This window comes from Octopus bimaculoides, chromosome 1, assembly GCF_046866305.1.
Source record: "Octopus bimaculoides isolate indiv1 chromosome 1, ASM4686630v1, whole genome shotgun sequence".
Lineage (NCBI taxonomy): Eukaryota > Metazoa > Mollusca > Cephalopoda > Octopoda > Octopodidae > Octopus > Octopus bimaculoides.
Window position 1 is genome coordinate 106,290,922 of NC_142928.1, and position 15,253 is coordinate 106,306,174.

The 15,253-nt window shown below is 37.2% G+C and overlaps 1 protein-coding gene across 1 annotated transcript; it reads right to left on the reverse strand.

Moving 5' to 3' along the window:
- Window positions 1-11,716: 11,716 nt before the first annotated feature.
- LOC106869473 (uncharacterized) lies at window positions 11,717-14,923 on the reverse strand. The gene is made up of 3 exons (XM_014915225.3): window positions 14,663-14,923; window positions 13,904-14,156; window positions 11,717-12,847 (listed from the first exon to the last, which is right to left on the reverse strand). Exons 1-3 carry the CDS (start codon window positions 14,888-14,890, stop codon window positions 12,078-12,080), a joined length of 1,251 nt encoding a protein of 416 aa, XP_014770711.1. The 5' UTR covers window positions 14,891-14,923; the 3' UTR covers window positions 11,717-12,077.
- Between the last annotated feature and the right edge of the window lie 330 nt (window positions 14,924-15,253).

Consider the following 15,253-nt stretch of genomic DNA (forward strand, 5'->3'; position numbering starts at 1 on the left):
AACTCAACCACATCATCTATAATTTCTTCAAACCCTACATCATTTTTAAGTGTCACAATATCATTCTGAATTCGATGAAGGCTTTTTGCTTGTGAAAAACATAAAGTCACTGATACAGTCTGGTCATATAATTTTACCATTCAAATTTGAGCGTTTCACCTCTTTCCATAGCTCAAGTTTGTTATCTAGAGTATCCATGATGTTGAACTTATTAAAAAAATCTCTAACTGTAAATTTATCCTCTCTGTCAATTGCTATCATAAGTTGTCAAAAGTTCTTAGAAAACCACGCTTTGATTTACTTGCTAGAGTAAAGAAATTGCATTCTAGGGGATATATTTAATTTTCGCATTATCAGAGAGCTTATTTAGTTTTATGGAGCGGTTTGGCTCAGAGTCTAAAAGGGTCAATGGTTTCCTGGAAATATGTATTATGTCTAGCTCTTTACCTTTCTACAGTAGGACAAAAACTATTGATTAACCACTCTTCAAAAAGGCTTTTAGTAATTCACGCCTTCTTATTTGAACACCACATTAGGGGTAGATGAAAATTTGCGTAACTTTTGATAACCGTTGTATTATTTGAGTGATACATGAGAACTTTAGTTTCATATCATCAGTGACATTTCTTCCCAGAAGAAGCATGAAATGAATTTCGGAAGCTTTAAATCTTGGTGTTGGCTTTTCTTTTCGAGAAATAAAAGTTCTAGCAGGCTTGCTCTTTCAGAAAAGTGCAGTTTCATTAATGTTGTATACTTGCTCTGGTGTGCAGCTTCATCAGCAATAATTTTTATTGTTTTCTCGATTCTCTTATGGGGGGGGGGGGGGGTTATCCCTTGGAGGAATTTACAGCGTGATTGACAACTCATAGTAGTCATAAATGTTAAATACTAATCGATACGGTTAGCCGTAATGTGGATACCCCTGTCAACCGTCATTTTTGCTCTGCCAGCCATTCCATCGTGCATTCTAGTTTTCGGCATGGCCTTCCATCATGGATCCACTACCACCAGACTTCACCTTGAACAGTGCTACATCTTCTCTCTTCAAACTGTTTGCACAGAACACCTCTACTCTTTCCAGGAACATCCTCCATATACATTTTTGATTAAAAAAAAAATTAATTTTAATGTTTTAAAATTTGATTTTAATTTTTTAAAAGTTTTTGATTTAATTAAAACTATTGTTATTTTTAATATATCTTCCACACACACATACGCACCCATATACATAACTTGTACCCCCACACATACGACATACGTACCTACCGCACACATACACGTTTCCATATCCTGACATGTGCAAACATCCCTTCTTACATACCGGTATACATACATACATACATACATAGACCCTCACACACGCACACGTAAACATATACGCATATATATGGATGAACCGCTCGTTCCACAGTGGACGTAGTCTAATAATGACGGTTCACTCAGATTTTATATAGACAGGATAGATAGGGATACGTTTAGTTGTCTAAAATTATCTTTCCGTTTTGTTGAAACTGATCTACAATTCACGCACACACTCACACACACTCACACGTGCACTATTACTTTCTTAAGATCACTTTAGGATTTTCGAAATATTTGTCCAAATGACAGAAATATGTGTTATAGAAGAAATTTTGGAAAATAGTTTTTCAGAAAAAGACTTTGAAGGAAAACAAGTAATTATAAATGGTGGTCGACCGACACCGAAATTACCTGATTTGCGAAGCTACAACAAGAAATTCACGAGACAATTTCAGGTTAATTTGTATGAAAAGAAAAAATGGTTAACTTGTAGTGCTACGCTTAATAAGTTATTCTGCTGGTCATGAGTGTTGTTTTGTTTAGAAAAAACTGTTTGGAATGATAACGGTTATGATGATTTAAATAATTCATATATGGCTTTCTCAAAGGCATAAAGATCCTTGATAGGTCTTAAAACATTCAGGAATGTTCGCATAGACCTACAATTAGATGCGTGTAAAAAACAGAGCATCATAATGAGGAAGTTAGACGAAACAGATCCATTCTGCAACGATTGATCAATGTAGTTATTTTTTTAGGTCGTCAAGAATTATCATTTCGAGGTCATTTTGAATCTGAAGAATCTAATAATCGTGGAAATTATAAAGAACTCTTATATTTAATCAGTAAATATGACGAAAAATTGGCAAGCCATCTAGATACAACTTCTATGTTCTCCGGTCTCTCAAACAGAATTCAAAATGACTTGATCGATGCAATTCAAAAGGTTATATTGAATGAAATACAAAATGAACTTAAACAGGTTAAATTCGTTGCAATTCTTGTTGATGAAACATCTGATGTATCGGCATATTCACAACTGTCAACTGTTTTACGTTATGTTGCAGAAGATTGTGTTACGAAAGAGCGATTTATCGGTTTTAATGATGTTGGTGCAGATCGATCTGCAAATGCTTTATCTGAACGTGTTTTTAAAGTCATTGAAACGTGGAAATGTGAAAACAAATTGATTTCACAAACCTATGATGGTGCCGCTATAATGACAGGAAAATTAAATGGGTTACAATAAAAAATGAGAAAGAAATATGAACGTGCGATCTTTATTCCTTTTTTGTGCTCCTATCCTAAATTTAATTCTTTCACAATCATGCTCTGCTATAAAAAAAATGCAAGATATTTTTTCTACTATAAATAGACTGAGTAAATGTTTTACGAAATCACCGAAAACGGCTAATGTATTAGATAACATTGTTAAAAAAAAGATTTCCGAAAGCAACAGCAACTAGATGGAACTACGCCTCACATCTTATTATTATCACAAAAGAAAATTATTATCTCATTATCAGCCTTTTTGAAGACATCATTGAAAATCCTGAAGCATGGGATGATGCAACAACTGGATTCTTACATACTTTAGAAGCTCCTGATTTCTTATTTTCTATTAGAAGTATTCAGTGACATATTTTCTTTCACTGACGTCTCCAGAGTAAAATTCATTACATAATGTATTGTAAAGAGCAAATAGATAAAAGTAGAACTGTGTTCGAAAACAAACTTACAATTTTTCAATATTTTATATGGAATCAATGCAGTAATCGGAATTCAGAGATCAAGGAATATATCTATTGATCCCCAACAACATTATAGAAAGCTTTATAACAAAATTATTGGCACAATAGTTGACCAAATAAAAGTGCGATGTTAATCCTTAGAGGAGTTTAAATTCATGGAACTTTTGAATTTCAGAAAATTTGATGACTATTGCAAACAATTTCTTGTGGATTCTTTAGATTCTTTAAAAATTACTTACGGCAGATTTTTTGATGTAATTTGATTACAAAGTGAGCTCAATGTGATGTATTCAATAAAAGATTTTAAAAAGCAAAGTATAAGTCATTTAATGAGTTACATTTACATCAGTGATCTTGTTGAAGCTATGCCAGAACTCTTCAATCTTTGCAAGTCGATTTTGACAGTTCCATCTACAACTGCTTCTGTAAAGCGATCCTTTTTTGCATTGACTAGAATCAAAACTGTTATGTCCCGCATTATGACGACATATTTCGTTGTCTCTGCGGGACTGGCCCGAAAAGCGTATCCCGCTGACTGTTTTTTTTATTTGGTCACATGGGCCCAAGAAAGAGGGAACAAACAAGGGCAGACAATACATAAAAAGGCGCGTGTGTGTGTGTGTGGGGGGGGTCATGTCGGATGATTTATGATGGTATGAATTTAAAAAAATTTAAACAAATTAAAAAGCTTTTGTGTGATGTCAAAGCACCAGTCGACTACCGACGCCCGACATGATACCTTTTGCTTTTCTGCTGGCACCACCTACCTGGTTCCAGTCAGGCACAGTATCCTTTCTACAGACTCCCATCTTTATGTGTACATACTGTGTGATAGGTATCTCTTCTCCAGCCTGATCTTGCTCTTCAGGTGGTAACTAAAGAAGCTAACCAACCCTTGGCCTGTGATGAAAGTACCTGTCGCGATCCCTCTTGCACGCGTCTACCGTACTGTCTCTTTCAGTATAGCTACTATGCAGAAAAAAACAGGCCTACTTCTCCTTGTCAAGGGAGGTAGGTGGCACAATCTTTATGATAGACTCAGCTGATAGCTGTACTCTTCCCATTGTCGACAACAATTGTTCAGCAAAGGTTATCAGTGCCGTTAATTCCGTACACTGTACGAAGGCGTGCAGGACAGTTTTACTGCCCTGCCCACACCTCGGGCATGTCGGTGGAACAGGTAAAGCTGATTGATAGCATAACCAGGCCAGGGATTTCTGCTAATTATCCAGATACCCCAGTTCAAAGGTTCTCCTAAACAGGTTGGTCAAATGACTTCTATCGACGCCCGGAGTCTCCTATAGGACATCGTCTGACATAGACTCTACCAGCCCTCTATTGAAATCCGCTGCCGGTATTGCCCACTCGGGAGAATAGCTTGAGTACCTGTCGACACTCTAATTTGCCACTCGCCCTGCCTAGGACTACGCTTGATCCATGGACCAATATCTTGTAGGGATGTCAATTGAGGGAAGAAAAGCCTCATGTGCAGTGACCACACCTGCTCACCATCCAGGTAGAGCCAGAGGTGCCTAAGCCTTTGCACCAACTTGCGCATCCTCACCCACAGCATCCCTAGCCCAGCCTTTAACGGTTTTTGGCAGCAGACAGAGCTCCTTACAAGTGGTCCTCTTCCTTTCCACAACAAGTGGAATAGGAGTTGTTCCAGCTTGTTCAGTCACAAATCGGGGCAAGGCACAACAGTCAGGTGGTAGGTGATATCAGATGCTATAAACACCTGGGCCACCCGCGCCCTTCCTGTGTAAAGCACCGCTGGTAATCTTACTCTAATTACCAATTTGAATTTGGTAATTTTCCTTTCTATCACCGTACTTTTGTATATGTTACCATATGCCATTTATTTTTCCTGGGCTTTTTAACTGTTTGTTTATGCGGTGAACTTGTGTTGTCTGGGTAGGTTTCCTTTTATTGGTGATGCTGGTGGAGATGTGTACTGCATAAGCTCTACAATGTCCATTTCACTTTTTTTTTTTTGGACTCTTCGGAGATGAGTTCACAGATTCTCTTCTTTTTCTCCTGTTCACCTCCGTAAATGCTTCCTCCGCTTTCTCCGTACATTTCTCGCTTGCTAGGGCCGCCACTTCGGCACTCTACTCCTCTTGGCTTACCCCATTTTTACTGTATCTCTGGGTGCACTTTATTCTCACGTGACCATTCTCTCCGCATTGAGAACAGGTTGGTAGTCTTCCTTTCACCACTACTCTCAACCTTATGTCCTCCGGTAGAATCACCACTTCAGCGATTACGTTTAAATCCACCGATTCACCTTCTTTGTCTTTGTCACTTTAAAAATTTTAGCGTCCTCCTCGGTTTTATGCATTTTGGCTGCTACCAGCCACGCTTCTCTGATTTCCGGGCGGTACCCTGCCTCTTCTAACTCTGGCGACTCTTTTTCCACAGTACGTTGGCAAGATTACACATTCCTTCGTCCTGAGCGTCACAGGGGAGTGATTTATTACCTCCTGTTAGCTTTCAAACCTCACCTCCACTGTATTTTCTGCCTCTTGTCTAAAATGTTGTTGGATTCTTTATCTCCTTAAGACATTCTTCTATCGCTCCTACCGTGGCTATTTCTATTTTATTAGTAATTGTAGACAATGTTCTGTAAACCACTGTTCCTTTCATTGTACTGGTTGTCACTTCTTCTGGCGGGGTTAGACTTAAACTGGTTCCCTCCTGAATCAGCCTGTTATACTCTTTCAGCTTCTTCTCCTCAGTTTTGATTTTTCGAACTTCTAGCGTAATTCTTTATTTGGCAGACTGTAATTCTTTATTTGGCACCTAGGCCATAACATAGAGGGGACAGCACAAGGACAGACAGAACACCACTGTAGGGACAAAAACATAAAGCGAATGAAAAATGAAGGCTGTATAAAATAATAAAATTAATGATGATGAAATGCTGCATTGAGCCTCACTCTCAAGCAGTACCATTTAGCAGTTAAATTATACAAATTAACAAATCTTTCTTACACTCTCTTTTTTCCCTTTTAGCATCCTCTATTGCCTCTATTGGGGCAACCTCTATCTTTTTAGAGGACGTGGATAACGTTCTGTACACCACTATCCTGTTCGTCACACTGTTAGTCAATTCTTGCGGTGGAGTCAGCCTCAAACTTTCTATTAATTTACTGCCCTCCTTCCACTTTCTGGGCTCTGTCTTAATTTCTCGTACTTCCAGGGCGTTGGTAAATACTCCTTTACACATGGTTGATGCGTAACTTCCAGTTGATTCATTTTCCACAGGCAAAAACAGCAACAATAGTTCAAAATTTAACAAATTTAACAAATACTAGGTTCACCCACATGGGGAGATCTTCAACAAGTATATAACAACAAACGACTTCAGAATCACAAGTGATTTAACCGAAAATACCACCAACGCAAAAAAAAATACCTCGATGACTGTATTTCCTTTATTCAGCACACAGGCCGTAACACAGAGGAGACATCACAAGGACAGACAAAACACCACAGTGGGTACAAGAAACACAGAAGGAACGAATGAACGATGGATAATAACAATGAGGATGAAATGGCTTCTCTGTTCCCCACTCTCAGACAGTATCATTTAAATGTTTTTCGTTAAACGTTTATAAATCAGTTCTTTTTTTCCTCTTTTTGCATCTGTTTATATAATCATTTAAAAGTTTTAAATACTTACTTACTTTTTTTTCATTTTTACCATTTTATGTACGGCAACAGGTCGTCGTACTCTACTACTGGCGGCAAGTCGCCGAATTCGACTCGTACTCCCGTTGGGTCTATCTTCTTTTCCGAACAGTTCTCGTAGTTTTTCATATCTCTGGTCGTCAATAACAATTGCTTTGGTGCTCTCTGGATAGTATTCCGTTGTTAGTTTCGCTCTTATTACTGTTTTCATTTTTGTGATTCTCTTCTCTATCTCTGTACTTTTCGCATATGTTACCATATGCCATTTATGTTTTGGTTCTTTTTTATTTGTTTGTTTCTGTACTCCTACTTGTTTTTCCTTTGATGTTGTTGGTATCCCATGTTGTGCTTCTTGTTTACTCTCCTGTTTTTTTTTTAGTGGACTCCTTGGTGGTGAGTCCCCGTCTTCTTTCCTTTTCTTCTTCCTATTCACCACCGTATACTCCTCCTCCACTTTCTCTGGACACTTCTCACATACTGGGTTCGTCGCTTCGGCATTTTGCTCCTGTTCGTCACCCTGTTGCTGTTGTTCCTTTTCACCTTTATCGTCGTTCTGGGGACACCCTGCTCTCATGTGTCCCCTTAAGCCACACTGGAAGCAGGTTGGTGGTCTTCCCTCCACCATTACTCTCAATTTCACGTCCTCTGGTAGTATTACCTCCTCCGCTATCTTATGCAAGTCTCGTAAACTGACTTGGATGGCCACTTCGAGGCCGAACCCCCACAGTTTACCTCTTTCATCCTCGTCACTTTCAACACCTTCACATCCTCCTCCATATTATACAGGATGGTTGCCACCAGCCACGCCTCCTCAATCTCTGGGTGTACTCTGCCAATCCTTACCCTGGCCACTTGTTTGCCACTGTAAGTCGGCAGAAGTACCCACTCTGGTGTTCTTAGCTCCACAGTGGAGTGGTTTATCACTTCTTGTTTACTAGTGAGCCTTACCTCTACTGTGCCGCATTTCCTCCCTCTCGTATAAAATGTTGTGAGGCTTTTACCTCCTTTAAGCATTCCTCTATAGCCTCTACTGTGGTTATTTCTATTTTTTCGATGTCGTGGACAGCGTTCTATACACCACTGTCCACTTCATCACACTCGCTGTTAAATTTTCTGGCGGTGTCAACCTCAAACTGGTTCCATCTTTCTCTCTGAGTCTGTTGAACTCCTTCAAGTTCCTCTGCTCTATCTTTATCTCTCGTACCTGCAACACGTCATCTGTCAAACTTCTTCCAGTGGCTGAAGCATAACTGCCGGCTGGAACTGGTTCGCACTCTATCCTCTGCTTCATGTCTACTTCACCCATGAATGGGTAAGAAAACAATTTCACAGACAAAAACAGCAACAACAATTCAACAGTTTAACAATGATATTAAATAGGTAGGTTCACCCTTACGGGAGACCTTCGAGAAGTGTATAACAATTTAACTCACAATTTAACTCACAGGGATCAAAACCGATTAAAAAATTACCAAAAATAGCTCGCTGACTGTATTTCCTTTGTTCGGTACGTAAGCTGTAACACAGAGGGGACAGCACAAGGACAGACAAAACACCACAGTGGGGACAAGATACACAGATCGAACGAATGAAGGGTGGATAATAACAATGAGGATGAAATGGCTTGCCTGCTCCCCACTCGCAGGCAGTATCATTTAAATGTTTTTCGTTTAATGTTTATAAATCAGTTCTTTTTTTCCCTTTTATTTTCCCTTTTTGCATCTGTTTGTACAGTCATTTAAAATTTTTAAATATTTACTTTTTTTGTATTTTCACCATTTTATGTACGGCAATTTAACTCACAATTTAACTCACAGAGATTAAAAAATGATTCAAATACTCCAAAAATAGCTCGGGGACTGACCTTACTGACTGTGTCAGTCCACCATTTATTAGTAGTGGACCAGTCCACTTCTCACCTGGGGACGTCCGCCACAACAAAAACGTACCAAAGAAATGCAACAGGAGAAAAAAAGACTGTCTGGGTTAGCACTAATGTCAATTGAAAAACATCTGTTATAAGTGATGAAAAGAGATTTCTATGAAAATGTGATAAATATATTTGTCCAGAAAGATCGAAGAATTGAATTAATTTATAAATGAGGTAAAGTAAATATCATTTTCGAATATTTTAAAAACAATTTAAATGTATTCAAGGGCATTCTTTCGTTTTAGACCGTGAAGTTGTCAAATACAAATCAGCTGCTTTATCAGGCTGCTCGCCAATTTCCGGAAAATAATTGACACTCACTCGAGCAGCCTGTTCTGATACTTACTGAACTCAGTACGTTAAAAGACAATGATGCGCGCGCGCGCACACACACACGCACATTGAAACATACACACATAAATATAAACACTCACACACATGTGTGTGTGTGTGTGTGTGTGTGTGTGTGTGTGTGTGTGTGTGTTTATGTATAAATCATTTTGTATAAATAATTTTCTTTGATATTCTTTCAAATTTTCTTTCATCATTAAGTTAGTGTAATTTACATTTCTTCGTTTTCTCCTTGCATGTTGCGATATTTCACATCTTTACTACTCCCAACAAATGAAAAGAGACGCTAGGTTTTTGTTTTGTGTTTTTAGGGCTTTTTACAATGTTGAATTTTCGTACAATGTTGAATTTTCGCTGTCTTTCATTGTGTGTGTGTTTATGTATATGCGTATACGTTCAATGCGCGCGCGTGTGTGTGCGCGAGACGTAGTCTTTTAACGTACAAAGTTCAGTAAGTATCAGAATAGGCTGCTTGAGTGAGTGTCAATTATTTTCCCGAAATTGGCGAGTAGCCTGATAAAGCAGCTGATTTGTCTTTGACAACGTAACGGTCTAAAACCTTGGCCATATTACGTAACTAAATGTGTTTTGTTAGTTAAATAATTTCAGCTCAACCAATAAGTATTTATTGCATGACCAACCTCAGAAGTCACCGCACGCCACTGATATATATATATATATATATATATATATATATATATATATATATATATATATATATATATATATATATATATATGTATGTGTGTGTGTGTGTATGTATGTATGTATGTATGTATGTATGTATGTATGTATGTATGTATGCATGTGTGTGTGTATGTATGTGTATGTGTAATCATTACACACACACACACACACACACACACATACCTCCTTCTCTTGCACTCTCTTGCCTTTGAAAAGAACTTTTTCTCCACCCTTTCCCTTCCGGTTATTTCAATATGTGACTGCGTGTGCATCGTTGGCGATCTTCTTTCTCTGTCTTCCCTTCTTTGGACTTTTCCTATATTTTTGATGAAGAGCTCCGCTCGAAACGTGAAATCCTCTTTCTTTTTTCTCCTTTCTTGAGCGTCCAATAACACTGTACTTATTCCACGTCCTCGCGTTGTTGTTTTTTCGTGTTTTTTTTTCTTGCTTGTTCGTGTTTTGATTGACTATATATATATATATATATATATATATATATATATATATATATATATATATATATATATATATATATATATATATATAAATTAAATATATGTGGTAAGGCGATTTGACGTCTATCTTTAGCATATAGGAATCCACTTTAGTGGTTATTACTCTTATTAATTGTTTTATAACACACACACACACACACACACACACACACACACACACACACACACACATACACACACACACACACACACACACACATATATATATATGATCTAGAAGATGATACAAGGCCAGCACATAAACCCAAAATGAGGTTCAAGGACTGCCTCAGGATTGTTCTGATGCAGACAGGGGTTTCAGTTGTTGATTGGGAGTGGGAGGCACAAGGCCGAAATGGAGGCAGGAAAAGAGTGCAAAGTTGTTGTTCGAAGTTTGAAAGAGAGAGAATGAAGCACGAGAAGATCAAGAGAAGGCTTAGGAAGAATGAACCTGTGGAAAATGAAGGAATGTTGCTTTTTATGTGTGCGATTCGTGGGAGGAAATGCTTGAGTCATGCAGGCTTGGTCAGCTAACGGAGAACTCACAGGAATCAATCCCTTATAAATTGTGAGACGCCTATTGTTCACAACAGAACATGTGCAACCTGTGAAAAGCTGTGCCTTTCAGTTGGAGGACTGAAAAAGCATGTCAAAAGACTTCATACTGTGGTACCTGTTCCCTCTGCCAGCCAGCACAGCGGTGCATTATGTGATAGAATGAGCAAATCTTTGATCGCGCTCAAGAGTCATACATGGGCCTCACATTGCATCATCAATGACTCATTTCAATGATTTTTTTCTAGCAGTAGCTTTGCTCGCATACTAGAAAGCAGATATTATATGTATATATATATATATATATACACATACCTATTTATACATACCTATTTATACATACCTATTTGTGTGTGTGTGTGTATGTGTATACACGCGCACACATATGTCCAAATATAGATATCTAGATAAGTGTGTATATATGTGTATGTACACATGCGCAGGCGCGCACACACATACGCAAACATATATATGCATGAAGATTTCCTCAGTACGCTCAGCAAATAATTTCAGCTTTTTCAGTTACGGACACTCTAAAAACCATAAGAGTGACTTACATAACTTGAGAATAAGTTATGGCTACACACTCACGGATGTCTTAAATCTCTCTAAAACAACTCGTGAACGTGATATTTCACTTACAAACACATGCATGTATAGATATTTCCGCTTTCTGTTTCCGTTATTATCATATCTTTAGCAAAGAAGATTTTAGGTGTGTCAAGTGTTGAACAATAATGGCGTTAACGGAGTAAATTTGAATGTAGATGAATTGGAAATAAGAACGAAAGAAAAACAGGAGAAACTGTTGTAGGAAGTTTATAAAAGAAAGATATTACTGAATTTGTTTTGCAAGATTCCTGGTGTGAAATCGTGTGTTGAAACAGATATTGTTATATTTGGCAAGAGAAAAAAAAAATGATCATCCCAAAAGAAAAACACTTTACGAGAAATTAAATGCAAAAAATGTTGTTTATTAGTGACGGTAGATTATATACATATTATTTGATTTTCTTTATCATAGTACAAAGCCTGTTTAAGAGAGGCTTGGAATGTGTATGTTTACACTGTATGTTTTCTAGGTTAAATAGAAATTGCGTTCTCATATGGCTAACAATAGTTGTATAAATATCAATGGTGATAACAGTACTTTAGTTGTATATATGCGATCAGTGAGAATGAAAAACACAAAACAGGTGAAAAAGACAAAAATATATAAAATTATTGATTCGAATGATTGTATAAAAATAATACTGTTTCATATTGTCTCATATAAACGACAATCAAAACGTTCTCATGATAAATGATTTGTATTTATGAAAGTTCACCTCTAGTTACCCATTTAAGTGTTGAAGAGAATGGAAGCGTAGATCTGTTGGGTTCTGGGGTAGTTTCTTTTCTACTGTTACATTTTACAAAATTATGAATACATGTATAGGCAATCGGTGACCAAACTGTGCCCGGCGCACATGGCATTTCATAATATGAACCCCATTCCGTACATTGAATGAACTTTGTTGGATCTGGGTGACTGAAATAAAATTTACCAACTCCAATATTTTCTTTAGTACATGGGTTGTTGTTAAGAACGGTGGGTAGGATCGTTTGTGTGCCTTGAGACGTTACCGTTGTGCTATCTTCATTTATCTTGTTTCCACTTTTTCTAATGCATGTATAGGCAATCTGTGACCAAACTGTGCCTAGAGGACATGGCATTTCGTAATATGAACCCCATTCCGTACATTGAATGAATTTTTGAGGATCTGGGTGAGCAAAATAGAATTTACCTAAGTCAGTATTTTCTTTTGTGCATGGGTTATTTTTAAGAATGGTGCATGAGGTAGAAGTCTCCGAGTCTTTGGTTGTTTCAGCGTTATCGTTAGTTAGCGGGTTACTGTTCTCTCTAACACATACGGTGACGCTCTGTGACCATATTGTACCCGGTGCACACAACATCACAAAGAATGTACCCCATTCAGTACATTGAATGTATTTTCTAGGGTCTGGATGAGCGAAATAGAATCTTCCTGCTTCAATATTTTCTGTTGTACATGGATTCTTGACACTTTCTGTAGTTTCATCTCCTGAATTAAGAAAATATCACAGAAAATATTATACACAGTTAACATATATTGCAAAAAAAAAAAAGAAAAGAAAAAGAAAAAAAAAATGAATCCAAGTGTATTCGTTGTGACAAATGTGTTGATGCTAACTATTTTTATGCACATTTACTAGTTTGGCTGAAAACCTGCAACTGTTCTTTTTCTATAGTCTTTGATGTGCACTTTGAATAGTATTTAAATTTAATTAATGTTCATTCTACAAGGACGTCAGTTAAGAAAGTGTATAAGTCGGCTCTTAAAGTTCTAATTTTTCCATAAGTTATAGACTAACCGAAAACTGAATATTTTTACAACTTAGAAGGGCAGCGCTTTTGGCTTTTGCCGAAAACATCCAAAACTGGCGAGTAAACGGTATGTTCAAACTGGTGACAAGGCTCGAAAGTTAGCACTAGTGTAGACTCCGCTAAGACTCTCAAGGTTTGGTGGTAGTGTTAAATTTGACAATATAAGTCTGATACGCTCTCAAAATTGGCTTATGCATTGAGACTACCGCCCAAGAAACTGAGAGATGGACATGTCTATCAGGAGCAGTAAGGAAGTAAATCGAATAATTGTCTACCACTAAACTTATAGTTTTGGATCCTATTCCAAAGCGAAAAAAATGTCAGCTAGGCCTCTAGTAATTTCAACAACAACAACAACAACAACAACAACAACAACAACAACAACAACAGCAGCAGCAGCAGCAACAACAACAACAACAACAACAACAACAGCAACAACAACAGTAACAACAACAACAGCAGCAGCAGTAGCAGCAACAACAACAACAACAACAACAACAACTTCTGTTGGGATTTAAAAACGGCTCTTCTGTTAAGAGCCAGTCTCTATTTTTTACCCTGTTTGAAAATCAAATACATACATACATACATACATACATGCATACATACATACATACATACATACACACTCAAACACACACACACACACACACACACACACACACACACACACACACACACACACACACACACACTCACATAAATGAAGTGATTCTAAATATATATTACTTACTAAGTTCTTGATTAGATAATTTCAATGGTTTGATGGGCAGCTTACAATATTTTTCATAGTCTTGATTGGGTATAGATTTATCAAGTGATAAAACATAGAAGATCATTGCAAGAGCTGAATAAAGGGGTTTATCAAGATCAGCTATATCAAATGAAGAAACTTCTTCACCAGTCAATAGTTTGCTAATTCTACATTGGTTGAACAAGGATGTCTGGCAGGCAGTTTGTGCATCAGTCAGTTGAGAACTGTTAACCTAGAATATAGAATATAGAAAAATTGACAAATGTAAAATAAATAAAATAAAAGTAAAAACAATATTTCGATAGATTTGCAGAAGTATGGAAACAATGACATGTTTATATAGTTGGTTTTTTTTTTTTTACCTAGGAATTAAGAATAGAATTTTGTTGTTAAGAGAACTTTCTGTTTTGGTGAACTAGTCTTATTGAAAGCTTACAATATATTATTAATATAACTTTGGAAAATCGGTTGCGCTCACGTTCTCAATGTCACCAATGTCAGGTTTGCCCTTCCAGGGTCAATTAAAAAAGTGTTAATGAAATTAAGAGCCGATACAATCGACTGTTCCCCCTGCCTGACAAATGTGTGACATTGTGTTCATATTAGAAAATAGTATACCTTGGGTGAAAGAAGTCCCCTGAAAATCCAAGTATTACCTATTTACCGGTTAAGCGCCTAATAAATCATATGCTAATGTCTAATTTAAGTGGGTTCTTTACATTAAAAGAAAACGCTTACCCGCCATATACCTCCTTTTCCAGATATATATGGAACACCATTATTGCTTCGGAGGAAAGCTAAATCTTGGAGACATTTTCTATCAAAAGATACATTATATGATGTCAGGACATCTAAAACACGTTTGACAATATCATCGCCGACTTTTCCTTCAGTTACGATGTCTTTAGTTGGTTGACCACTGCAGAGCAGCGGCAAAAATATGAAAACTTCGATAAGCCACTTCATCGTAGTTGCTACTTTCAAGCAATTCTCACAAGTAAAGTGTTGGGGGGAAATACTTCTATTTATCCTCTCCATACCGGATACAACAGATTTGGAAAGCAGTAAGATTTTTTTCCTTTTCTTTTTCCCATTTACGTCATTAATCAAAAATGTTGGTGAATAATTTCTTTGAAGTATTGAATTGTAAAAAGTAGGTAGGGACGTTGTTTCTACACACATTGTTCACAAGGTACCTGACGAGTAATTGTAAATATTGTTTCGACTTCCACGACTGACTGAAGTGCTTTAATATTTCCTATATAAAATTTGTTGCGTTCCTCATTACCGTTTGCTGTATGACAACGACATTAAGCAAGCAACAAAAGG